General features: G+C 45.4%; 1 protein-coding gene across 1 annotated transcript in view; it reads right to left on the bottom strand.

Moving 5' to 3' along the window:
• The window catches only part of CSMD2 (CUB and Sushi multiple domains 2), a 690,555-nt gene that overhangs the window by 312,936 nt on the left and 350,956 nt on the right, over nucleotides 1-26,663 (bottom strand). Inside the window, exons 6-7 of the mRNA XM_056846155.1 lie at nucleotides 6,788-6,900; nucleotides 1,874-1,951 (exon numbers count right to left, since the gene is read on the bottom strand). Of these exons, the coding sequence (XP_056702133.1) occupies nucleotides 1,874-1,951; nucleotides 6,788-6,900 (191 nt within the window). The remainder of the gene's footprint in view (nucleotides 1-1,873; nucleotides 1,952-6,787; nucleotides 6,901-26,663) is intronic.

Below are 26,663 nucleotides of genomic sequence, written 5' to 3'. Positions count from 1 at the left end.
CAAATCGCTTTGGAACAGATGGGGCGCTGGCAGGATCTCCAACCAAGGCAGTTTGTCTCTGGCCTAGAAAATTAACTTGCCCATCTTAGGCAACATTCTTCACTTCGAGAATCTCTCTTGCAGTCTTTGAAGGTATTCAGGGGAACTCTCAATGGCCGAATGTTCACATTTTGCACTTGATCTTCCACCCTATCTAATGCCAGAATTGAGCAAAAAGGCAAACTGCATTCCAAAGACCAAGGAGCCATGCCTTTCTTTTTCTGTTCGCTCTCTTTCTCAGAAAGGAATGCCTGACAAAATATGTCCCAACCTGTCCACATTTTCCAAGACTACCGAACCACACAAATGGAATAAATCACTTTCTCTTTCCTACAAAGGCATTAAACTTTTTTCCAGCTCTGGCATGCAAACAAAGTGGTGGGTCCCCTCTGCAGGAAGTGTGTCCTGATCCAACGTCACTCCAGCATCCTCTACAATGACGATCCCCCACCTGGTGCCCACGGGTACCATGTTGCCCACCAACGTATTTCCTGGTGCCCACTTCCCTTTGCATCAGAGAAAAGAGCCAATACTTGCTCTCAGGGGAGAAGAAGGTACTTCAGGAGAGCCCAGAAAAGAGCCAGTCCTTGCTCTCTTTTATCTCAGGGGAGCAGAAGGTACTTCAGGGGAGCCCAGGAGGCATCACCTTTCTGCAGGGTGCCCCCATTTTGAAATAGCTGCCTACATCCGTAAGAAGATGCTTGGCTTGGAACGTTCCAATATTTTGTGATAAGACCCTGCCACCCATGGTAGCCACTACCTGTTCTCAGAATTCCTAAAGCACCAAAGAGTCAAGTAGGTTGTGGACCTCTGCAGCCCCTGCAAAGACTATTCACCCTGTGAGATTTTGCCTCTAGTCTACGGAACAGAAAAACAGGCAGATGTTCCAGAACGGCATGACGAGCCAGAGAGTAGGCCCGACTCCTCACCAGGGGCCAGGGGCCCTGTTTTCCGAGCCCCTTCTTCCTGGCTGTGCCACCCTTGGGCATCTATGCCACCAACTGGCACCCGCTTGCCACCGCATCCGCACCCTGATGCAAAAATCTAGCTTGGTTCCTGCTCCAACAGTTCTTGTACAACTCTAGGGCAGAACTGCTGACCAAAGGCAGGACTGCTTACCAAATGCTGCGAAGGAACACCCCAGGATACCAACTAGGCCCAACCTAGATGTATCTCTAACAAAGGTAGGCAGGAAAAAAAACACACCAAAACATAAGGAACAAGTACAAATATGATGAAAAGTTCTAACTGTCTCCCCCTGCTGCCTTTTCATTTTAGCCAATAGTTCTTTCCTTAGGAAGATTTCCAGCAGATAGACACAGTAAAATTCAATAACCGGGAAAGGGAGAAAGTAGAGATCTTATTTCAGATTGTTACTGGAGTTACTGCGGCTTCTTTGTTGCCAGCTTTTCCGCGGCCGGTCCGAGCCCTCTTACACTGGTGCTAGACAAATACATTTAGTTATCAGAAACGTGTTTGCATCTTGATGACTCCACAGACGGTGTGAAAAAGGCCCAGATACTGCGTCGCCTAAAGCCTTTGTGTTTTGACAACGGCAAAGGATCGCTAATGTTGAATACATTGTGCGGCCTTCCCTTTGTCTCCCCACACCACACCACACCCCGCCCTGGCTCCCAGTCTTTACAGAGTTAGTACGGGTTTGCATACAGAGCACTGGAAGGAGGAAGTGAGGTAGTAATGCAGGGTAGGTAGAGGAAACAAGCACTGAAACTCTGAAAAAAGAGTGTCAAAGTTCCAGAGACTGATCTAAATTCGTAATGAAATGTTCAAGGCGCTAGGTCTCGCTGAGTGAGCAGCTGCGGGCGAAACTTACACACAGATGTCTTCTGGTTTGTGTCTTTGCTTGGCATCAGTTTCACTCCTCGGGACTTCATCTCCATCTGCTTTTTGACTGGAAAGGGAAGGCAAGAAAACAGAGATTAGTAAGGAAGAGCCCCCCCCCCCCATGAAATCTCTTTGATGAGCCATGTTAAATCTTTGGAAACGGGATGTGTCTGGGGAGTAAGAACAGAAGAAAGGCCATGCTGGATCAGACCAAGGTCCATCAAGTCCAGCAGCCACAAGGTGCCTCTAGGAAGCCCACAAACAAGACGACTGCAGCAGCATTGTCCTGCCTGTGTTCCACAGCACCTAAGATAATAGGCATACTCCTCTGATCCTGGAGAGAATAGGTATGCATCATGACTAGTACCCATTTTGACTAGTAGCCATGAGTACCTCTCTCCTCCATGAACATGTCCACTCCCCTCTTAAAGCTTTCCAAGTTGGCAGCCGTTACCACATCCTTGGACAAGGAGTTCCGCAATTTAACTATGTGTTGTGTGAAGAATCCAGTTCACAAGCCCAGAAACGCATATGCATGGGTACAATTCTGCCCCAGCTATGCCCTTCAAGTTTTTGAGTCCTGACTCATCCCCATTCTGCCTGAGACAAATGTACATGCACAACAGAGTGACTTTGGCTTGCATGCTCCTTCCCCTGCCTGTTCCGTTACATCAGAACTTGGCATCCTATCGAGAAAACCAGTTTCTCCCCAAATCAGAACTGGAAACCATGAATTGAGTGAACCATGAATTGTGAATCTGTTTTGCCCTGGACCAAGAAGTCGGAGGGGAATGGGAGATAGGAGACAGAGGTGCAACCTCAATAGCCAAACTACTGCTTGGCAGGGCCAAATGAACCAGGACACAGCAATAGAATTGGATTTAATATCTATAAAGTATTCATTCATCGGGATGCATCAGGACTCAAAAGCTGCAAGGGCATAGCTGGGGCAGAATTATACCCGTGCATATGCGTTCCTGGGCTTGTGAACTGGATGAGGGCGAAAAAGTACTGGCTGGATATTAGGAATTTTTTTTTTACAGTAAGAGTTGTTCAGCAATGGAATCAGCTACCTAGGGAGGTGGTGAGCTCTCCCTCACTGGCAGTCTTTAAGCAGAGGCTGGAAAAACACTTGTCAGGGATGTTCGAGGCTGATCCTGCATTGAGCAGGGGGTTGGACTAGATGGCCTGCATGGCCCCCTTCCAACTCTATGATTCTATAGCAGGCCAGGCTTGAAACCAAATATAGCCGAAGCTCCAAAACTCCACAAAAGCTCAGTCTGACCTGGGATGTATATATGCATGGCTCCTACTTAGCTCATGGGTCATGTAATCCATTCCTAAGACCTCCCTTGTGGTCTGCTATCTCTAGAGGCTGAGGGCCGAAGAAGACACTGGGCTGATTCCAACCAAAGCTTCTGTTGGTGAGAAAGAAAGAAGGGGACCCCTCGGACCACCCAAAATGCCATGCTGGGGAATCACAGCATCCGTGTATACAAAACAAAACAAAACACCCAAGTGGAATTGGAGGTCTTTAGTAAGGAGAGGGATTGGGAGAGATAGGGTGGAAAAGCTGGCTGGATCCAACTCAGGAGATGTGCTGTCTATGAACAACCTCCACATGCTTTCTTACTGGAAAAGGTAAAATAGGAAGTAATTGTGAAGAGCACAAATCATGGAGTGCATCCTTTCCTTTCCCTGTTTTACCACTCAGAATCATACAAAACCCATGCTGGAAAATATACAAGGCCCCTGCATTTTTGAGCTACAGAAAAAAACAAACAAAACACAACTTCGGGAGAATGATTTAGAACAAGCTGCAGAAAGGAAAACGACTCTCAAACTTCTTTTTTCCCAATTGCAGCTTCTGACACAGCTATTTTTTCTTTCAGTTAGAAAACAGATCTTCCCTGTTCACACGTCTCCTGCATAAAGTCTAGCCTGGCTCTCACTTTTGTGTATTTTGCCACTATCGAGCATCGATCGTCCAACATAAACCACCATTTCTTTTTTAAAGTAAAAGAGAAATTGTCTCAAACGAACAAGGGGATGGCTTCTTGGAAACTTATATTTTAAAACACTCAACATATAAACGCGGAGCTTCTCATGTCTAGCCAAATGGGTTTTGCCAAGCTCACGGGATTAGAAGCCCCTGGCATTTCCCTAATCAGGGAGGAAATTATAACATTAATCTTTATAAATAAATTTTATTTGCAGCTAGTATGTCAGGTAAAACAGGTAAAGCAAACATTAATCTTTACTTGTCTGCTATTTTTCTTTTTTTCTTTTTTCTTTTACAAAAAAGGCACGACTCATCCAGGTGTGTTTTAACAGCAAAGTGTCGATTGTGATTCTCATTCTTTTCTTTTCATTTTTTTAACTTAGCAACAACTAAATTACAGGGCAATTGCTCAAGTGAACATTATGACTAAACTGGTATAGGGATTACATTCTGATGGTGAGTCATAAGCATATACCCCATGAGCTACAAGCATAATCCATAGAAGTGTACGCAACTGAGCTGACATGGTGCCTTTCTCTCTTCCTAATCTTAGCCTGGGGTTACTCTGCCAATCCCTGGAATATTCCAGGCAAATCAGAGAGACGCATGGGCAAGCAGCTAGCAACAGCTCTACCGTGCTTCTGTCCAGAAAATGCTGTCTTTGAATTCATGCCCCTCCCTTTCCTTATAATCTCTGCACCCGATCCTTGTAGCTAGGCTGGGCATTTCAAATCTCCAGGCACCAGAGCCAATTCCAGGCACCAGAATAATGCCTCAAGACAACAAAGCATCTTGAAAGTTACCAGCCCTGCATTTAAGGCTCTCTGGGTTCTATATCAAATCAAGAATTCTAGGGGATTCTCCCGTGAAGCTACCATGGCTAAACTGAGGCTGTCGTACTTCGGTCACATCATGAGAAGACATGCTCACTGGAAAAGACAATAATGGCAGGAAAAGTTGAAGGCAGTAGAAAAGAGGAAGACCCAACAGGAGATGGGTTGACTCAATTAAGGCATCCACGGCCTTCAGTTTGCAACACCGGAGCAAGGCTGTCAATGAGAGGATATTCTAGAGGTCATTGGGGGGGGGCAACATCCAGGTGGGGCCCAGAGACCCTCTGGAACTGCAACTGATCTCCAGATGATAGAGATCAGTTCCCCTGAAGAAAATAGTTACTTTGCAGGATAGGCTCAGTGGTAGTCTCTCTGCTTGGCATGCAGAAGGTCCCAGGTTCAATCCCCAGCATCTCCAGTTAAAGGGACCAGGCAGGTAGGTGATATGACTAGACATCCGCCTGAGATCCTGGAGAGCCGCTGCTGGTCTGAGTAGACAATACTGACTTTGATGGACCCAAGGGTTTGATTCAGTATAAGGCAGCTTCATGCGTTCATGTGTTCATGTGGCATTATACCACACTGAGGGCCCTCCCCTCCTGAAACTCCACTCTCTTCAGGGTCCACCCCCAAATCTCCAGGAACTTTCCAACGTGGAGTTGGCATCGCTAGAGGTCATTAATTCATAAGACTGCAATAAGTCAGAACACATGAACACATGAAGCTGCCTTATACTGAATCGGACCCTTGCTCCATCAAAGTCAGTATTGTCTGCTCAGACCGGCAGCAGCTTTCCAGGGTCTCAGGCAGAGGTCTTTCGCATCACCTACTTGCCTAGTCCGTTTTTACTAGCGATGCCAGGGATTGAACCTGGGACCTTCTGCATGCCAAGCAGATGCTCTACCACTGAGCCACAGCACGTAACACATATACTGAGGCACCCAAGAAAACAAGCAAACCAGAGGCAGATTTGTGTCACTTGACATTTAAAAACAAACGAACTTTAGCCAACTTTTAAAATAGTCAAATTAAAGCTATTTGTGTTAGGGAATCAATCTGATGCCTGTTTCCATTTAAACATATTCCCAGATGTCACATTCTACCAGTGACCAAGGATGAAATTATCAGAGACTGCACCCAAAGGATCCTCCCTCACAAATGTCAGACAGAAATGAGAACCCACTGAGCTACAATGGGGGAGGGGCTGCATCCAAGCCACTGCCTCCTTCTAGCCTGTCTTGCAACATGCGCAAAGTCTTTGCACTGGATTAAAAGAAGCCACCCCAGAAACAAAACAACTCAACTCACAGGGACCATGCTTCTATAGAACCAGAAAGTCCTTGCAAAGCCAAACCACAACGATTGGAAGAAAGTGGAAAAGTTCTGCAAAGGAATGCCTGATCCTGTCTGGCAGGAAGGTGTGTTAACTGTTCTGGTTGGATGGCATCCTTGTCAAGAACTAGGGTTGCCAACCTCCAGGTAGTAGCTGGAGATCTCCTGCTATTTCAGCTGACCTCCAGCCGATAGAGATCAGTTCCCCTGGAGAAAATGGCCGCTTTGGCAATTGGACTCTATGGCAATGATGTCCCTCCTCTCTCCAAACCCAGCCCTCCTCAGGCTCCGCCCCCAAAACCTCCCGGCGGTTGCGAAGGGGGGCCTGGCAACCCTATCAAAAACTGCCTTTGCTTTCACCGCCATATTCTTGAAATCTCTATCAGTATGCTTGTGCACCTCTTAGAAAGCTGCTTTGAAACAGACAATAATTTAGACTCTTCTTGAGAGTCAATGGTCTATGTGAGAGGCCTTGCTAGCCATGATGCATGCCTCCGTCACTTCTTTTAACCACATTTTGCTGGCAACACTTCCAAAACCTGCAAAATCAGACTCATCAAGGCATGAAACTGTGAGGAAAGGAATTGCATGTATACACAGTCTCAGGGAGTTCCAAAGGTAGGGCAAAAAGAGGTCTTGAGAGGAGGGGAGGGAGAAGCCTTGTGGATTTCTGAAAGGCCTTCCAAGGAACAAAGATTCTAGGAGAGAATGTTAGCCAACACAGAATTGCAAATACCTTGGTACTGAGCACTGAAGCCCTTTTGCCGGTGGTTTCCATCTGACGTAAAGTGAAGTCGAAGCCAGTTTTTGCTGCTGATTACAGGGGCAGGAAGGTTGGCTCCTGTAAACCTGCAAAAAAAAAATGCAGTGAAAATCAAGGGCTTGGTTTCTGGTTTTTTGAAAGAAAGGGTTTTGTGTGTGTGTGCGTGTCTGTGTGTGGTCATTTTCCAGGGACATTGGGCTCAAGTGGAGCACCAAGTGGAGCACCAAGAATCCTCAGCAGCAAAGGATCACCACAGATGTTTAAGTGGTGCTCTGACCCATGAATATAATATCACGTTTTCAACCAATTAACAGCAACCATCCATGCTTTCAACAAGATTTATTGGCCTTCCGCTTGTGCCTTAAAAGCAAACCAACATCAAGAAATTCGGCAAATAAGCTTTTCTCAGTATAATCATTACTAATTATTTTATAGTCTTTTCTGCTTCAAACCACACAAAAGGGAGTGCATCATAAAAGAAAGTAAAAATATACAATGGTTAAGAAATCAATAGAAATATATTATTTTGTTTAGTAAATCTTTTTATCCGGCCCTTCCTCCATTTTGTCCTCACAACATCCCTCTGAGGTAGGGTAGGCTGAGAGAGAGCAATTAGCTCAAGGTCACCCAGCGAGCTTCATGGCACAGTGGAGATTTAAGCCCAGGTTTCACCCATGCAAGTTCAACTCTTTAACTACTGCACAATATGAAATAAAAACCATAATATATAAAGCAACATATGATCATAGCATGCAACTGAAGCCTAGGAAAAACAGGAATAAGAAATTCGGAGGAATTGTGAAAATTCTATTATGGTAAGATGTTATGATGGTTTCTTTTTGACCTGCACTGCAACAGTGATTCCTAGAAAGGGTTTTTCCTAGAAGTGACGTCAGGCTGAAGATGATTTTTTTTGTCCCACACCACTCCCAGTGGGAGGTATCCCACTAGGGTTGCCAGGTCCCTCTTCACCACCAGTGGGAGGTTTTGGGGGCAGAGCCTGAGGAGGGTGGTGTTTGGGGAAGGGAGGGACTTTGATGTCATAGAGTCCAATTGCCAAAGCGGCCGTTTTCTCCAGGTGAACTGTATCGGCTGGAGTTCAGTTGGAATAGCAGGAGACCTCCAACTAATACCTGGAGGTTGGCAACCCTATCTCCCACTGCAGTGGAAGACATGGCAATGCTGTGACAGTCTGAAACAGCCATAACCTACACCCCCAATCTAAAAGGGGCAACATCGGAACCACAAGGCTACAGATGCTGAGAGTACTGTAAAAACACGGGACGTTCCAACACATTTAATAATAGGAACTTTACTCAAGCGTCCAGGACACGACTGCCGTTGGATATTATCTCAACTGATTTTGTAGCTTGTGTTAGAAATTGTCGTTTCACTATTACATGATATGATTGTTAATATCATGATAACCTCTTAGCTTATATAAATTATAAGCACTGGTTTCAACGCAACAATCGTTGTTAATTTGATTGGGCTAAACAATTGCTGGTTTTGTTCCCACATAACCTAGGTCCAGGCAGACGACTCAGTGAGAAAGAGGCCTATGGGTCCAAGGACAGTCACACTAAGGCCAGTAAATATATAAACTTTTCAGAGACTTTTCTTGCTCTCTTCTCTATCTGTGAAGGTCATACTCTTTTGGAGGGGGTGTATAGGACCATTAATATTTCTATCATCCCCACTCCCCTCTACAAGTTAACCATGCTTCCAATTTCACCCTACAGTCTGTCTGAATGCTTCTTCAATTAGGAGAATCCTTACACTTCACATTTTCTAAACGGGTTAGTTATTTTGACAGATTGCCCATATATGTAGTATTTAAGAATTTTTTGAAAAGGGTTTTCAGGGCAGTGCCTTAGGGTTGCCAGGTCCAAGCTGGGAAATATCTGGATTCCTCCTCCGCTTTGGGCCCAAGAACGTTATTTGAGGGAGAGGGCTAGGGTTGCCAGATCCCTCTTTGCCACTAGTGGGAGGTTTTTTGGGCGGAGCCTGAGAAGGGCGGGGTTTGGGGAGGGGAGGGACTTCAATGCCATAGAGTCCAATTGCCAAAGTGGCCATTTTCTCCAGGTGATCTCTATCGGCTGGAAGTCAGTTGTAATAGCGAGAGATCTCCAGGTAGTACCTGAAGGTTGGCAATCCAACAGTTCTCCATCCTCACATCTATGCTCACCCAACTGTCTTTCACTCTTTCCTGATACCCCACAACGACCACCTCTGCTCTTGTGACAGGAAGGGAGGATCATGCAAATGATGCACAGGGGCAGGCCAAACAGGAGGAGAAGAAGAGTTGGTTTTTATATGCCGACTTTCTCTACCACTTAAGGAAAAATCAAACCGGCTTACAATCACCTTCCCTTCCCCTCCCCACAACAGACACTCTGTGCGGTAGGTGAGGCTGAGAGAATGTGACTTGCCCAAGGTCAACCAGCTGGCTTCGCGTGTAGGAGCGGAGAAACAAATCCAGTTCACCAGATTAGTGTCCGCTGCTCATGTGGAGGAGTGGGGAATCAAACCCGGTTCTCCGGATCAGAGTCCACCGCTCCAAACCACCACTCTTAACCACCACACCACGCTGGCTCTCAGGAGGAGATGTTATGCCAGGAGAGGAGAGGAGAATTACAAGGGGTTGTTTTTGACCAATAATGCTCCCTCAGGGCACAACTACACCAAACCTTTATACTGGTTTCAAACTGATTTTACTGTCACTGAGTCTTCTCCCATCATTGAGTCTCCCCCTTATCGGTATTTTTTTTGTTGGGGGGGGTGCATTTAAAGGGCATTTAAATGGTGGCATTTAAAGGGCATCAAAAAGCAGGTCCTGAATCATGTCTCATTTTTCTGGCATGACCTGGTCTACTTCAGCCCCACCGCCTAGACTAGTGGGGAATCCCCTATCCCCTCCCTTTCCCCCTCACTTACCAGATAGCCACCACCCCCAGCCTCCATGTGGGTCACAGAGGTGGCCACCGCCGCCGCTGGACTCAAGGTAAGTGAGGGGAGGGGGATAAAATTCGGATTCGGGCCTAATGGATCCCATTTGGGGAGGGGAAATCCTGGATACTCCCTATATGGGGGGGGTCAAAAATATCCGGGATTCCCCCCAAAAATTCAGGTCTGTTCGATCTGAATTTTACCAGTGTTTTATTTTTATTTTTTTGTACACCCCTAGTCTCCAGACCAGGAGTTCCCAACCTTTTTGAGCCCATGAGCACCTTTGGGATTCTGATACAGTAGGATGGGACCAGTCACAAAATGACTGCTGCAGGAGGTGGATCCAGCCACAAAATGGCTGCCACCGCTTACCTTTAGTCACACAGTGAAGATCCTTGTGCTGTGGTGGCAGCTGCAGTCCAAGCAACATTTTTTTAAAAAAATATATATATATGCAGAGCCAATCAAATCTCAAATGGTCAATCAGAAGCCTTGCTGAGTAAAAGCCCCACCTGGGCCCCACATACTTTCTAAAAATACCCGGTGGGTGACAGAAAAGGTGTTGGTGGGTGCCATGGTGCCTATGGGCACCAATTGGGGACCGCTGCTGTGATGAATGGAAGAGGGGGGCAAGAGATGCTAAGACAGTTATGGTGATGGAAAAGGACCCTGGCATCTCTGTGGCTGGAAAGAGGGGGGAATGGTGGTCTTCCCAGTCAGAGCGCATCCTTTCTCAACTGACAGGAAAACATGTTAGCCTTTTGATGAGTTAACACCTCTTGGCTGGAGGATCCAGATCTGTTTGGGTTGAGCCCCGAGACCTAGCACCCAGATTGCCTAAGGGCCTTGGAGAACACATGGGGTAGGGTCTGAAAAAGAGAGTTGTTCATTGTCTGGATTAGTTGGGTTTTGGAGTTCCTCAAGGAAGATGTCTCTCCTGTTTTTTTTTTCTTTTTCTTTTTTGTGGGGGTTTTTGCCATGAAGAATGATAGAGTGGGATGATGCTAAAGATGGTTGCAGAAGGACCAGGGATGGGGGCATCGTGCAATTAACAAAGACCAGATACACCATGAATTGTAAATACCTACTTAGTAACTATCCCTTTATTTTGCTTAGTGCACCTAGATCTGTTCTTTTAGTATCCAGAGTTTGTGCCTTGTAGAAATAAAGTTGTTTAATTACAGAGAGCCATGTGTTGGCTACTGGGCCTGCTGCAGTGATAAAACCCTGTGGAGTTGGCCTCGGGCGGCCCACGAGACAGAGGAGGGCTGAATTTTACCCAAGGTGGTGGCAGCGACAGTAAAAGGGAGGGCAAGACAGTGGCTACTCTGGCCCCTCACTGTCGAACATGACAACTGCTTTAGACCTTTCACAGAGCTAGAATGCCCACAACCCAGCAGTGAGGAGCAACATCAATTAAAACAGGCTACCCACAGGTTAACATTTATAGCAGAGACGTAATTTCAAGCCAACCCTGAATACAGGAATCAAACTCTTTAACGGTGCAACTGTTTTTTTCCTCTTCATCGAGCAAGAAACTCTCTTCAGAGGAGGACACAGAACATCAGCCAAACATTCACAACGGATAGTTTGGGAACCTTGAATTGGCAGGGGAAATCTCCATACGACATGGACGATCCCTTTAGAACCCAATTAAATAAGAAAACCACCCCCAAACATATTCAGTGCTATGCTATGGCTTTTAAAAACTGTTATTAAAAAGCAGGCAATAATTAGCAACAAAAATTAATAACGATAGAGAAACCCTTGGTTAAAGTCATCATATACTCCACCAGAAACAAACGTTTACCTAATACTCATGGGCGCCCTTGGAAATTGGGGTATATCAGAGCAAAATTAACACCCTTAACTAGAACAGAGCAAACAACATTAACATGATAAGAGCCATTACGGAATCCAATTACTTTTAACAAAGTCCATTTCAGACATTTTATTAGAAGCAGTGTCATATTAGTTCCAGGGCTATTGGTATTCTATGACCAACACTGCTTGGCAAGAATGAACAGATTATTGTTGTTATTTTTTTTTGTTAAGCCAACAATGAGAACACATATGTTCCGCCCTAAAGAAATACTAGACGGATTTCGCAGATAGGAAGAGAAGGCTCCATTCTTCCTAGCTGGTATCAGTAAGCCCAAATTGGACATGACAGAGTGCTTCTTTCAAGCCCGGTTCCTTCCCTTAAGCTTAGCTCCTGGCCCTGTCAACGGAAAACCGGTGCTGGCACCTGCTGCCACTCTTTGGTGGCAGCTAGCGCTGTTATGGGGAGTGGAATTTCTTTTTCTGAAATCTACTTATTTTACACCTAGCCATTAGGGTTGCCAACTTCCAGGTAAAAGTTGGAGATGTCCCGCTATTACAACTGACCTCCAGCCGATAGAGATCGGTTCACCTGGAGAAAATGGCCGCTTTGGCCATTGGACTCTATGGCATTGAAGTCCCTCCCCTCCTCAAACCCCGCCCTCCTCAGGTTCTGCCCCAGAAACCTCCCGCCAGTGGTGAAGAGGGACCGGGCAAGCCTAATAGCCATTGATCCCTCTTATTCTTGTTTACTCTTCCCAAGGAAGAATTTCTTTTTAATTTCTCTTCATAGTTTTCTGTTACACCACATGGTGGTACTCTATGCATCCTTTTGTAACTTCAGCCCTCGTAGGTTTTTTTTTAAAATGTTAAACACAGCAGGATGGTGCTCTAGCAGGGGGGTAGAAAGGTTTGGGAAAACACTGCCTGAACATCTGCACAGTGAAATTCTGAAATTCTGCAGAACCTTCCTTCCTGCTCCTCCTCTGTTTGAATTTCTCTTCTGATCAAAATGCAATTGATTCAAAACAGACTACAAATTCTTAAAAAGAGGAAAAAGCACCGATTGTTGGTTTTCAGGGAGAAATAAAGTGGAATAAAGAATACTTCTCTTAACCACACTAGAGGCAGCAGACTTCCAACTCCTGCTGGTTTAGAGGAAAGGCATTTTTTTAAAAAAAATATTACTACCCAGGGAGGGGATGTCTCTCCCATACGGAAAAACCTGGTCCATCAGCCTCCCAGACTTGTTCTGTGCCTATTAAAAAGGTGATAACCTTCTCCCAGTTAGTGTAGTAAGACATAAGAGCTGCCAAGCCTGGCCTGTTAACCAATGGGAGACTAGATAGGGTGGGGACATGGAGGGGTGGCCATTAGCGATAGTGTGACCTCACATCCAAGAATACCTAGAAGTGACATCATGGCGCCTCTCTAGGAATTGGTGGATATTCTGTTGGCAATTCCTAGAGAGGTGTGATAGTTTTTTCTGGGAAAGATACCACACTGTAACCAACAGTGATTTTCTTTGTTTGCAGGACAATGATTCAGCTCAAACCCACCCCTTTCTGACTATATATTACTCTTCCTACACACTTGACACTGAGAGACACTGTCCTTCAGTGTTACTCCTCTGAAGATGCCTGCCACAGCTGCGGGCGAAACGTCGGGAAAGAAAATACCAAGACCACAGTCACACAGCCCGGATAACCTACAAGAACCAAGTGATTTTCTTGTTTCTTCTTCTCCTGCCAGTTGGAGTGCCAGTGGGCACATGGCAACCCTATCAGACATTCTGGAATGCAACTGCTTGTAAACTCCTTCCTGTCTATGCTGGAACATCTGCTGCGATTGTTAGGAACTATGGGTCCGCAGCAAAATAAAATATTTTTTCAAGATTCAGATATTAGACCCAATTTTTTTTTTGGGGGGGGGGGATTTCCCCAAAAAGCCAAATCATACCAGTATGGGGTTTTTCAGCTCCCCCCGCCCCAAGTTTCTGAAAAGATTGGCTCCATTGTACCCTGTGGGAAATCTTTCCAAGACTCTTTTTTTTTTTTTTTAAGGCAGAGGCAGCAAATCCTCAGCATAGCTGCTAGTGATACTTCTTACAAGAACTCCTGGGTTTGGTAAATATTGGGTCAGGGGGTCTAATGTTGTTGGCCCCAAATGGAGGACAAAATGGGGGCCAGTAAAATTGGACCCCCTGACCTAATCTTTACTAAACTCGGGGGGGGGGGGTCTTTTAAGGAGAGTCACCAGCAGCTTCGGTGCAAATTTGCTGCCTCTACCTTAAAAAACAGCCTCCCTGAGCCCCACAAAGATGCCCCATAGACTACAATGGAGGCATTAAATGCCTCACAAATGGGCAGAAGCATTTTTCTCTGCTTCCGTAGGCACCCTTTAACAGTAACTGTGGCAATCCCAAAAAAGCCGAAAAGCCAAATTTTGTTGGCTTTGGCTTTTTCAGCTCTGTTAAAGAACACCTTTTTCAGCTGGAAAAAGCTGTAAAAAAGCTGAAAAGGCTTTTTCAGCCTTTTTTCGGTTCGGCAGAAGTTGAATGCACACCCCTAATTGGAACTTGGTTCACAGTCCTCCATAAAAATGCATCAGGGAATGGGGGGGGGGAGAACTGGGACACACTTTTGGAATGAGCAAATCAGCACTTGCAATTGGAGGATCAGGATTCAGTTGCTTGGGCTGCAAAGCTTTCCTAAGTTTGCAGGGTTGAAGAGGGAAACCTCAAAGCATCCCTGGCTCATGAAGGAAAATGGAGCTTGGGAGGGCAAAGGACATGCTTTGCATACAGTAGATCCCAAGTTCAGCCTCTGGCATTTCCAGTTAAAAGGGTCTCCAAGCAGCAAAATGAGGAAACCTCTGTCTGTCTGTCTGTCTGTCTGTCTGTCTGTGTCTCCGTGTCTGAAACTGTGGAGAGTCTGTGTCACTCTAAAGCAACCATACTCAGCTCAGACAGACCAACAGTTTGGCTTGGTTTAAGGCAGTCTTTTTTGTTCACTGAAGGTTTGATTCACATCCCCTTTACTGGCAAAGGAGGGAGGAGGAGTAAAGATTTAATAGGATCCAACCCTGTGACTTAGGTGGCAATACCTCCAGGTACTAGCTGGAGATCTCCCGCTATTCCAACTGACCTCCAGCCAATACAGATCAGTTCACCTGGAGAAAATGGCCACTTTGGCCATTGGACTCTATGACACTGAAGACCCTCCCCTCCTCAAACCTCGCCCTCATCAGGCTCCGCCCCAAAAACCTCCCGCCATTGGCGAAGAGGGTCCTGGCAACCCTAGATGGCACAGCCTAACTTCTTGAATTTTGTTTTAAAAGATCACAGTTTGCACATGACGATCAATGAGCCCTTCAAGTCTTCTTTGGCCCTCATTTGGCCTGGGAGCTCAAAACCACAGCAGTGCTGCTAGTCTAGAGTTCCAGAACTAACTACTTCCTTCCATTCTCAATAGCGTCACATTGCCCACAATGTCTTGAGGTCTGGGATCGACTCTGGGGGTTTGTTGCCATTCCTTCCCCATGACCAATCCCAACCTCAATTATCCAGAGTGGCCCCGGGGGAGTTGGAGAAAAATGGCCGCTTTGGCAATTGGACTCTATGGCATTGAAGTTCCTCCCCAAACCCTGCCCTCCTCAGGCTCTGCCCGAAAAATCTTCTGCCGGTAGTGAAGAGGGACCTGGCAACCCTAAGGGGAGGAAACAACTAACTGGAATTGGCTGGGGGATACAAATGTGATACTGAATGTGACAGAAAGGATACGGGTACTCCAGCTGTATGTACTTTATGAATGGAGTCCGTTTCCGACCCGAACAAGCATAGACTGAGAGTAAGGAAGAAAAACTTTATGCCACCTCTCACTCCTAGACTTCAGCACTTCACCTGTCTGAAGGGAGGCCTTGAGGGCTCTTCCTTAGGTCTGTACAGAGCAGCGCAACTAACCAGCATTTGGTCATGTGAATGGAAAACCTTTTAGTCAAAACACGCTAGCATGAACTAAGGCCTTTAATCAACAGGAACACTGAGGCAGCCAGATCCTTGACGTTCAACTCTGTACCTCGCTTAATGTCTGAGAGGTATGATTAGTAAGAACACAAGTAGAACCCTGCTGGATCAGACTAGTGGTCCATGGCTGCAAATAGACTGCCCAGATACAGTAGGAAAGAGAAAGGTCAGCAAAAATGGTCGGCTTAGCCATAACAGCTTCCTGCCTGCCTTTCCTCCCAGAAACCTGGGTCATGAAATGGACCCCAAGATTGGGGCAGCAGCACAATTTACAGACACATTTCCCAAAGCCATCATTTCATCTGTCTCTTTTTAAGAAGTGGGGGTGGGGAAGAAGCACCAAATATATATATATATTTTCCTTTCCCTAGATTTAACAGCCGTTGGCTATCCATCTTCACACTTTAAAAAGGGGAAATGGAATTTAATTTTTCCTAGATACTATAGAGAGAAAAGTTGACCCATCTCTCCCGCAATTGACCGATCTATTTGACAGCAGATAATGCAATATCCTTGGTTCTCGTAGGTTATCTGGGCTGTGTAACCGTGGTCTAGGTATTTTCTTTCCTGACGTTTCGCCAGCAGCTGTGGCCGGCCACAGCTGCTGGCGAAACGTCAGGAAAGAAAATACCAAGACCATGGTTACACAGCCCGGATAACCTACGAGAACCAATGAACTCTGACTGTGAAAGCCTTCAACAATGCAGTATCCGTTTCTCAGAAAGTGTCTTTAGCTGTTTATCCAGGGAGTGATATATTTATTTTGTGCAATATTATTTTGTGGACATGCTAAAACAACTTGGGCTAGGGAGTCTATGTTTGATCCGGACAAAATGGGCATTTTCGTTCTTCTGCAGTAATTTTATTGTTTCGCCCTCCAATTCACGTCACAGTGCAAGATGCTTTGGAGAAGTCAGTTTTTCCCCCCTCCCCCAACTCGAAACCCTGCATTGCATTGATTTCCCCCCTCCACTGGAAGTGATTCTGTCACATATACGGGGCTTCATTAATGGGATCTGGCTCAAGAGGATAAGAATAATATCAGGGTTTTTTGTATCTGTTTTTTAAGAAGCTTGCCTGTTAATTAGTCTAATTGCTTAGAAAGCCATATTCAGCAGACATAAATCTGTGTCGATCTGAGAACCCCACTCCAAACTGCTGGGGGAGAAATTAATACAGGACACATAAGGAATAATTCTGGTCGTAGCCACTGTCTGTTGATCTGTGCTGAAAATTACATACATTGACTTCTGAAAAACAGCAACAACACGCACACAGCTTGTGATTAGGCACCGGATATATCTGCATTATATTTTATGCTTTATGCTGGGGCGTTCAACAGCATGGGTTGAACCGAGTGCAAAATTTCCACTTGCGCTAAAGCTCTAGAGCAAGTGGAAATGAAAGAAAAATACTATAATCCCTGCTTGTGCGAAGTCAATCGTATTGCATCCCCACTTGCGTCTCCACTTGTGCAAAGATCTTGTGAAACCAATTTCTGGGAGGAAATCGCTGGGTGTTGCATAAATCCCGCACAAATGTATCTGTGCTACGTCCATTTCTGCTTGTGCATTGCTGGATCCAAACCAACCTTTTTGAGGCACAATTCAAAATAGTTGGTTGCTGTTTATTTTATTTATTTTTCCTAATTCCTTATTGACAGGAATGTTCCTCAGAGCATGCTTTCTGATCTAAGTTGCCCATGTTGGGGATATATCTTCATATCCTTTTCACCTACTTTCCATTGGTGCACCTCTTTTTTTTTTTTTTTTTTAAGGAGCACGTATTTGGCTAGTATTTTATGGAAGTATCAATTCTGATACATATTAAATAAATATGATACGGAAATGTAAGGAGGATAAGAATAGAATAATGTATGTAACAAAATTACAGAGCATATACAGAACACAATGAGCATTACTCACCCAGCCCAAATTTATTTATTATACAGTCTGTGAACTTGCTTTTGGACACAAGAACCCTGTGGGAGGGGTCCAAGATACCTGGAGCACCACCACCACAGGTTGACCCAGCTGCTAGCAATAATTAGAATAACAGTACATTAGAAAAATACACCTTTCTGAAGGGAGACTTGATGTAGTATCACTGTAGGACAGACTTGCATGACTGGGGACCTACAAATGCTGTATATCAGCTGTGCATGGAGGTCCACCAGGGACTCAACAGTCCTTCTGGGATTGCAACATCAGTCAAACACACGAGGGGAAAAAATAACAATTCATAGCTGCTGTGCCATTTTTGCTTTGCTAGGTCCCAATTGTGTCGGTCGTCTCTAGATTGTTCTGAAAACCTTAGGGGGTAGCAATTAGGGTTGCCAGGCCTTCCGGTGGGAGGCCTCCCACCGATCATCTCTGTTGCCCACCACTGCTCGGAGTCTTTCCCTGTGTCCATCTCTCACCTTTGTTATAGGTTAACGTATCAGTACAATTAAAAGAGGTGTCTTGATCCAATAGATAGATAGACAGACAGACAGACAGACAGACAGACAGACAGACTGACTGACTGACTGACTGACTGACTGACAGACAGTGTTAGGATCAGGCGTCTGTCCCTAGCATCCCATAAGCAAACTCTTCCAGAAAGGTAGATCTGAAGCAGTAAGACTTTATTAGGAGCCAAAAGACAGATTAAAGAACTGACTACCCTCAGGTAGGTAAGGCTGGTAATGTCAGAACACAGGCAAGTTACATGCTTAAGACACTACGGACTGAAAAGGTAAACATTGCTAGGCAACCCCGAGATAAGCAGTTCCCAGGAAGACAGACTAAACATTACCGCAGCTGCAGAAAACAGGATGAGCGAAAGTGTACACAGACGTTCACAGGCATGAGAACCAAGGACTTGACGTGTATCCAGAACCTGGTCTAACTCATGTCAAGAGCCTTTACTCCAGCTAAAAGGCAAAGGCCTGACAGATAGATTCAAACAGACTGAGGTTGTCTCAGTTATAGTGTCCATCTCTGCCCCTTGTTATAGGTTAACGTTATCAGTACAATTAAAAAGGTGTCTTGATCCAATGGGGGGGGGGAGAGAGAGAGAGAGGGAGAGAGAGTCAAACAGACTGAGGTTGTCTCAATCGTTGTGACCATCTCTCCTCTTTGTTATAGGTTAATGTATCAGTACAATTAAAAAAAAGGTGTCTTGATCCAATAGATGATAGATGATAGACAGGCAGAGTCAAACAGATTGAGGTTGCCTCAATTGCAGTGGGTTGGGGAAAGCTGCTTGGCTTCTGTCTCTAAACCCTGCCCATTTGGCCTGCCTGATTCCTAAAGCTGCACTTTTAATATTAATTGGATCATAAATACTTTGCATGTGCTCACACTGCCACATGGGAACTACACATTAAGGGAGTAAGTTCTGAGCATGATGAACGATTCCAACAGGAATGCCAGCAACTGCACGTAAATTGATAGCATGCGCCAACACCTGGCCAGCCACCATGCTGATGCTCACCACTATGCAGACCCAAAAAATATATTTTGTTGGTCTCTAAGGTGCTACTGGACTCGGAAAACTACTCTGCCATTTTGAATTGTGAGCACATCATGAGTGTGATCTGACAAGGTGCCAGGTTGGGCAGAAAACGGGAATGGAGCACAAGCCGAGTTGGCCTTTTGGCTTCTTGTTCTATGAACATCAAAGTCACCCCTAAGAGAGGCTGGATAGTAGTTCACGCAGAGGTCCCACTCCATCTGTTCTGGATTGATATACTTGTCAGAGCTGCTTTCCACAACTTTGGGACATGCAACCCAAACACAATGGATGTGTTCGGCTTCTTCTGATTGCGAGAAAAGAAGTCTGGCATGAAAGCCCACGTGTCCACGCAGACCTCGACCATCAATTTCACAGATAGGCAAGTAGCAGCCGTAACCAGACTGCTGGCTCAGCAAGCAAATAATTTAAAGGAATGCTTTTTATGGTTCTGTCGGCGGATGACTACTAATGCCTTCCCCCACGAGAAGGTTAGACTGTCCTAAGGGCTAAAATAATTGGTATGAAGCTTTAATGATAACAAGTTATTTCATTACAGATCTGGACAAACAGAATGGAAGCAGCTGCTTAGCTCAAGCGCCTGTCTAGGTGGGGGGATCTATTTTTCCTGCCTTATTTCACAACATATTGATAATTCTATAATGGGACAGGACAGTGAATGCCCCAGGTGCACACTGGTATTCAGTCACAAGACGCAAGGAGCTCTTGACACTATGGGTTTCTTTTCTTCACTGTTGGAAATGGGATAGGATGTCACTGCAGTATGCATCTCTTTGCTCTCTCCTAATGGAGAAAGGCATCATCGTGTGCACCAAATAAACTTGGTAGGCACAAGAAACATCCCAAAAGAAGCCCAGTCCTAGGTCCCAACTAGATGAGATGGTGTTCTCAAGTTCAAAGTCAATTAAATTATCTTTGATAACAAAAGATATAGAGGCTCAACCTAAATTGGGACCACGGTGCAGGGGGGGGGGGAAGAGCGGTTCCTGTCCCCTCCCAGGGCCATTTTCAAGAGCCCAAACAGTCTGATTTTATATATTGGGGGAAAGGGGAGATGTTACAAAGAGAGGCCAATGGGAAACAAAATCAAACTGAAAGAGTACTCCATTCACACACAGTGGGTGTGAGATATTCCAAACTAACAGCAGCAAAGCAAAATGCACAACAAGTCTAAAAGAGGATGAGATGATATAGTCAAACAAATTTTCATTGGTTAAGGGTAGGATACCCAGCTTGCTGGGGGTAAAGGGAAGCTGACTGGGGAAGGCACTGGCAAACCACCCCGTAAACAGTCTGCCTAGTAAACGTCGGGATGTGACGTCACCCCATGGGTCAGGAATGACCCGGTACTTGCACAGGGGACCTTTACCTTTACCTTTTTTAAGGGTGGGATATGCAAGATCTTAGCTCCCATAATGAGCTAAGGATCCAAGGTCCCTATCAAGGTACTGGGAGGAGGGTAACATTGTCAATACTGATGTGAAGCAAACAATGAAATGCATCAAGAAGAAGAAGAGTTGGTTTTTATATGCCGATTTTCTCTACCACTTAAGGGAGACTCAAACCGGCTTACAATCACCTTCCCTTCCCCTCCCTACAACAGACACCCTGTGAGGTAGGTGAAGCTGAGAGAATGTGACTTGCCCAAGGTCACCCAGCTGGCTTTGTGTGTAGGAGTGGGGAAACAAATCCAGTTCACCAGATTAGCCTCCTCCGCTCATATGGAGGAGTGGGGAATCAAATAATGTAGGTCATTGCACTTGGTAGAGCCTCACAGGTGCTTCCTCCCCCACACACCCCCTCTCTCCAGCATGCAGCTCTCTTCGGAAGCTGGGGGGCAGAGAGTACCTCTCGCCTTCTCTTGTCTCCAGTAGCATGCCATCACCCCTGGGTCAGTTAAATTGCCCCTCTCATCTGGTGTCACCCAGAAGTCCAAAACCTAAGGGGAATCGTACAATAGAACTGTCAAACAGCCATCGCCGTGGGCAAGGAAATGAGCAAGACTCCTTAGTTAAACAACTCTATTAACCAGAAAGCCCAAATTCATTGATAACTACAAGACAGATCTAGGTACAGCTAAGCAAAATGTAAAAAAAGAACACAAAAGGAAGGTTCCTGGCTGGTTAACTTACAATCCTTGAACATCTGGTCCAGCCTCAGAGGGAGGCTGGCTGCTGCATCCCACCCCCCAGGGCCATACCTGGAAACAAAATCCTCCTGCAAGCAACATCTTCATTGCTCACATCAGACCCTCCTCAGTCCAACATCCCATCTCTCCTTTCTGATCTCCCAACAACTCTCCCAATCCCCAACTCTCAAAGAAAGGAACCCCTTCCCTTTTCTGGACCCCCTCCCATGTGGGCTCATAGGGCATCAGCCAATCTGGGTGCCAGGTCCTTGAGCTCAAGCCCACCAGAACCAGGGCAGCCAACTGAGAGGTGTTAACACAGCAGAGAGATGGCATATTTTCCCCTTGGGGAGTAAATGACCCACACTATCCGGTAAAGTATATATTTTCCATATTCTCCCAGTCTTTGTGATGCCGCCAACTGCCTTCCAGAGTGGTGCAGTGGTTAAGAGGGGGCGGACTCTAATCTGGAGAACTGGGTTCGATTCCCCACTCCTCCACATAAAGCCTGCTGGGTGACCTTGGGCTAGTCACAGTTTTCTCAGAACTCTCTCAGCCCCACCTTCCTCACAAGGTGTCTGTTGTGGGGAGGGGAAGGTGATTGTAGGCCTCAAGGTAGAGAAAAGCAGGATACAAAAACCTACTCTTCTTCTTCTTCCATCTCTACAGCTGTCTTGACCATCTACCCCTCATCCACAACAGATCATTAGGAATTGTGTGTATCATCTGTCTGCTTCAGTCCTCAGCTCACTTACCAGGGAGTTTGTCCCACTGATCTCAGAGGGATTTACCTGTGACTACATGTGTGCAGGAATATACTCGTAGCCTGGAGGATGAATCCCACAATCTCATTGTCCAAGCCATTCCTAAACCCAATAAATTGGGCCCTTCAAGGATTTGTGTTTTGGACTTGAACATTTTAGACTGCTTTCTCTTGCAGTTCCTGTCTTCCAAACACTCCCACTATCCTCCCTGCCCTTCATATTTTTCCCTCCTCTCCCACAAGGCTTAATTTAGAATGAATATTGAACCTCCACAAGTGAATAATGATTATTGATTTTTATTTTAATCTTAATAGCCAGTAAGTCATCCAAACCCTTGCAACTTTCCAATTAGCATGTCGCTATCTGCAGGAAGTGGAATATGTAGCCAGATGATTCATGCTTCCAAATGAAGCCAGAACACACACACCCCAACGCACACATACATACCTCATCCAAACCAGGAGTGAGGTATTGCATAAGCAGAAAAGCAACTTGGGAGCAGGAAGGAGTGAAGGGAGAGGGAACCTTTAGACATTTTCCTTTTGCTATCCAGATGACCTGGATGGCCCTGGCTAGCCTGATCACATCATGGAAGCCAGCCAGGGACAGCTCTGGTTAGTACTTGGATGGGAGACCACCAAGAAAGCCCAGGGTTGCTACACAGAAGAAAGCAATGGCAAACCACCTCTGATCATCTCTTGCCTTGGAAACCCTATGGGGTTGTAGGGTTGCCAACCTCCAGGTACTAGCTGAAGATCTCCTGCTATTACAACTGATCTCCAGCTGATAGAGATAATCTCACCTGGAGAAATGGCCGCTTTGGCAACTGGACTCTATGGCACTGAACTCCCTTCCCTCCCCAAACCCTGCCTTCCTCAGATTCCACCCCAAAAATTTCCCACTGGTAATGAAGAGAGATCTTGAAACCATATGGGGTTGCCATAAGTTGGCTGGGACTTGACGACAATCTCCACCACCATCCAGACGGATTCAATGAACAACCAGGGAGGGTTGGCTCTAAGCAGGGTTTGAGTCTCACTCACCTGTGTGTGGGCCTTGGGCAACTCACAGTTTCTTGAGGCTGAAGCTGGAAAAATTGGCACCAGGCATAGTGGGAGCCCAGTGGATCACGCACTAATGCCTTTCCATTTGTATCACTAGTCAAAGGAGGGGCGTACAGGAGACCTAAACTGGAGTAAGAGACCAGAACACTTGGCTCTGGGGATGAAGTGACTCTCCTAAGAGCTGATCCTGCAATGTGGGCCAGAAGGGAGCTCAAAGATATCCCACACCCTGGCAAGGTTAGCAGCCTATAGTGGAGGGAAACTGCCCTGCTGTTTCCCTGCCCGCTCACCCTCCAACCATGGCTCACTTTGCTCCAGTTTCTTGGCCCTTCCTAAGTCAAAAGAGAATGGCCCTTTGCCAAGGTGGTGATCAGGGGATCATCCAAACAAGCTTTCTTTTTGCGTATTTGCCTTTGGTGGGATTTGCATGGTAATTTCCTTGAGACGTAATACAACGTGCTTGCTTACAGTGCTCATCCATTTAGCATGTGAATAGAACTCCCCTCCTCCTTTTTAATACAGGAAGTGGGTATTGGGACTTTTCTGAACTTTGCACATGCTCGCGGCTGCTCAGCAAAGCTTTCCTCAATACAAAACAAAGGTTAACCATTGCCTGTAGTTCTCCCTGTTGCTAGTTTGTGCAGCTCTCTGGTAGAGTCCTGAGGCTTAGATGGAAGTCACGGTCCATTGCCCTTGTTCTGGGGAGCAAAGTCTATAGTAGTTTATGCATGGGTATTTTCACTCACGTTTGCCCCCGGTCTGTCTCGGTTGTTCCTTGGAGTTATGCATGAGTTTTCCCTCCATTAGAGATGATCTCACTGCCAGCCCTCACAAATCCTGGGACTTCCCAGCCCTCTATTAACCCAATTCTTCCCTCTCCCCTGAGTTCAGCCTGGGTGAAATCCCCATGCATAAGGTAAAGCTCGGGATATGGAAGCTTGGTTTCTCTCACAGCCAATTACAAAGCAGCAAGAAAAGAGGCGGGGATTCAGATGCTTCCAGTTCTTTCTGAGCAGAAGAAAGTATTTTAAAAACCGAGGCTTGGATTTCTCCCCCACTCCTCCTTTCAGATTGCTCCTTTTCGTTTTTTGTTCTTAAAATGCTTTTTTATGCGGCAACTGGTTTTTTTTGGGGGGGGGGATTTGCTCTCACAGTAAGCCAATTACAAAGCAGCATTTAAAGGGGCGGGGACTTGGTTTGAGCTTGGAGACTGCTGGTGCATAGATTCCCAACAGGAAAGTGTGAGTCCAGACTTCTGGGACATGATTTATAACGAACTGAGATTAATACTACAAAAGAATATATCCAAAACACCAGAAATGATGTTATTGAGTATGATTCCAGACGACTTAGCAACACAAAGAACCTTTTTGATATATGCCACAACAGCTGCGAGACTGCTTTATGCAGCGAAATGGAAAGGGCTAGAAACTCCAGAGAAAAAAGACTGGATTGTTAAAATGTTTGAAGTGGCAGAAATGGCAAAACTCACAGCTATTCTAAATGAAGAAAATGACGTTCGGTTTTTGGGGGAATGGGGGGCGTGGATGCATTATTGTGAATATGAGTTAAAATTGGGAAGAATGGAAGAATATTTTCTAATCTGATCCAGAGGATTATTTTTGATTTTTTTTATATTGAATAAGCATAATTATATTTACTAACAGATTATGGTTTTTTATATATGGTATTGATATTTTATCAAGATTAGATTACCTATGACGGGAGGAACTTTTTATTAAGAGGCAGATAGAGGTGATGGGGAAGTCAAAAAATTTTCCATTTCTTTTTTTCTTTTTTCTTTTCTCTTTTTTATTATATGATATGGAATTATAACAACTTTAGGTTAGAATTGAAATTCGATATTGTTATAGATGTTGTTTAATGCAATGGAAAATTTCTATCATAAAACCCAATAAAATTTATATATACAGGAAAGTGTGAGTCCAGTGAGCAATGAACCTCAGGGAAAACTCCCATGCATAAATGACCAATGTTATTGTAACATTAGAACGAGCGGGTCAGGGCGCGTGGCCTTCAGAGGCAATGAGAGAGTAAAAAATAATCCAGATTTTTGCCTTAAAAAAGGTTTTTTAAAAATGTTGAAAGCAAAGTGTATCCTTTGTACGTTTCCAGAAACATGATTAATTCTCAAGAGAGTAACTGACGTGCATATCCCGCCCAGAAGCTGCAAAGTTTTTAAATATGAAAATTGTATCATGAAATAAACCCACTACAGGATGTTTCTTCCTCGTGCTTTGGGTAGGCAAAAGAGAAATCATTTAACAGACACCTCCTTATTACATATTACTGTATTAAACTCTCTCTTTTTTTTTGCCCCTTAACCTTTTCCTCCAGACTTCTAGTCTAATTATCTTGAGAGGTGAAAAGAGGGCTCTTAATTTGAGAACACATTATTTGAGGCCATCCCCTTTAATAAAGCATGTGGCGAGGACCCCCCCCCCCGATCTTATTTTGCCAGCAGGGCGAGAGCATTCCCACCAGGGCTGGACTTCTGCGAGGGGGGAAAAATTAGGTCAAGATGTTTTTCAAGATTAAAAGCCACAGGAGAAAGGAGGAGAAACGCTTTGCTGAATTTGCTCATCCGGTTTCTAAACCACCACTGATGACACCAAAGTTCCTCTGATACATGCTGGGGGGATTTGAGAAGTGAAAGGCTTGCCTGTCTCCAGGATTCAGGTTGCCATCTATTAACAATCCACCTTGTTTACATCGGTAGGGAATCCCATGGTGTTAGGGTCTCATTTACGGTTTATGCTTTACTCCAGATCAAAGGCTCTTCCCCATCCCATCCTGGGATGCATATCCCCCCATCAGTATTTTATTTAAATTGCTTATTTTTATTTTGCGTCTTATAGCCCTCTCTCCCCGGCCAAGGCCAGTCTCAGGGTGGGTAACATCATTTAAAATACATCAATAATGATAAGCAATAAAATTAACAATAACTTTTAAGTTAACACAATAAAATCCCAATTGAAGTAATCCTCAACTCACAAACTCAAGATGGCACCTAAATTATACTTATATTCCTGTTTGCCTGAGACATAGGGTTGCCAACCTCAAGGCACTTGCTGGAGATCTCCCACTATTACAACTGATCTCCTCCAGCCAATAGAGATCACTTCACCTGGAGAAATTGGACTTTGGCAATTGGACTCCATGGCATTGAAGTCCCTCCCCTCCCCAAACCACACCCTCCTCAGGCTCCGCCCAAAAAACCTCCCGCCAGTAGCGAGGAGGGACCTGGCAACCCTACTGAGACAAGTGGCAGGTTGCCCCCTCATTATAATATACCACATAACATAAAAATGGGGAGGGGGATAGGGAGTCCAGCAAGATGATCTCCGCGGCTGCCCTCAACTGTAGGCCTGGCAGAATAACTCTGTCTTGCAGACCCTCTGTCTTGCAGACCCGCAGGGCCCTGACGTCCCTAGACAGAGCATCCGCCAGGCCGGAGCCAGGGCCAAAAAGGCGCCAATGTTATTTACTTCATTTATACCCTGCCTTTTTCCCCAACGGGGACGCAAAGCAGCTTACAACATCATTCTCCTCTCCTCCATTT

Source organism: Euleptes europaea, chromosome 3, assembly GCF_029931775.1.
Source record: "Euleptes europaea isolate rEulEur1 chromosome 3, rEulEur1.hap1, whole genome shotgun sequence".
NCBI lineage: Eukaryota > Metazoa > Chordata > Lepidosauria > Squamata > Sphaerodactylidae > Euleptes > Euleptes europaea.
The sequence above is the reverse complement of the archived record's forward strand: the minus strand, read 5'-3'. Positions and strand labels throughout refer to the sequence as shown.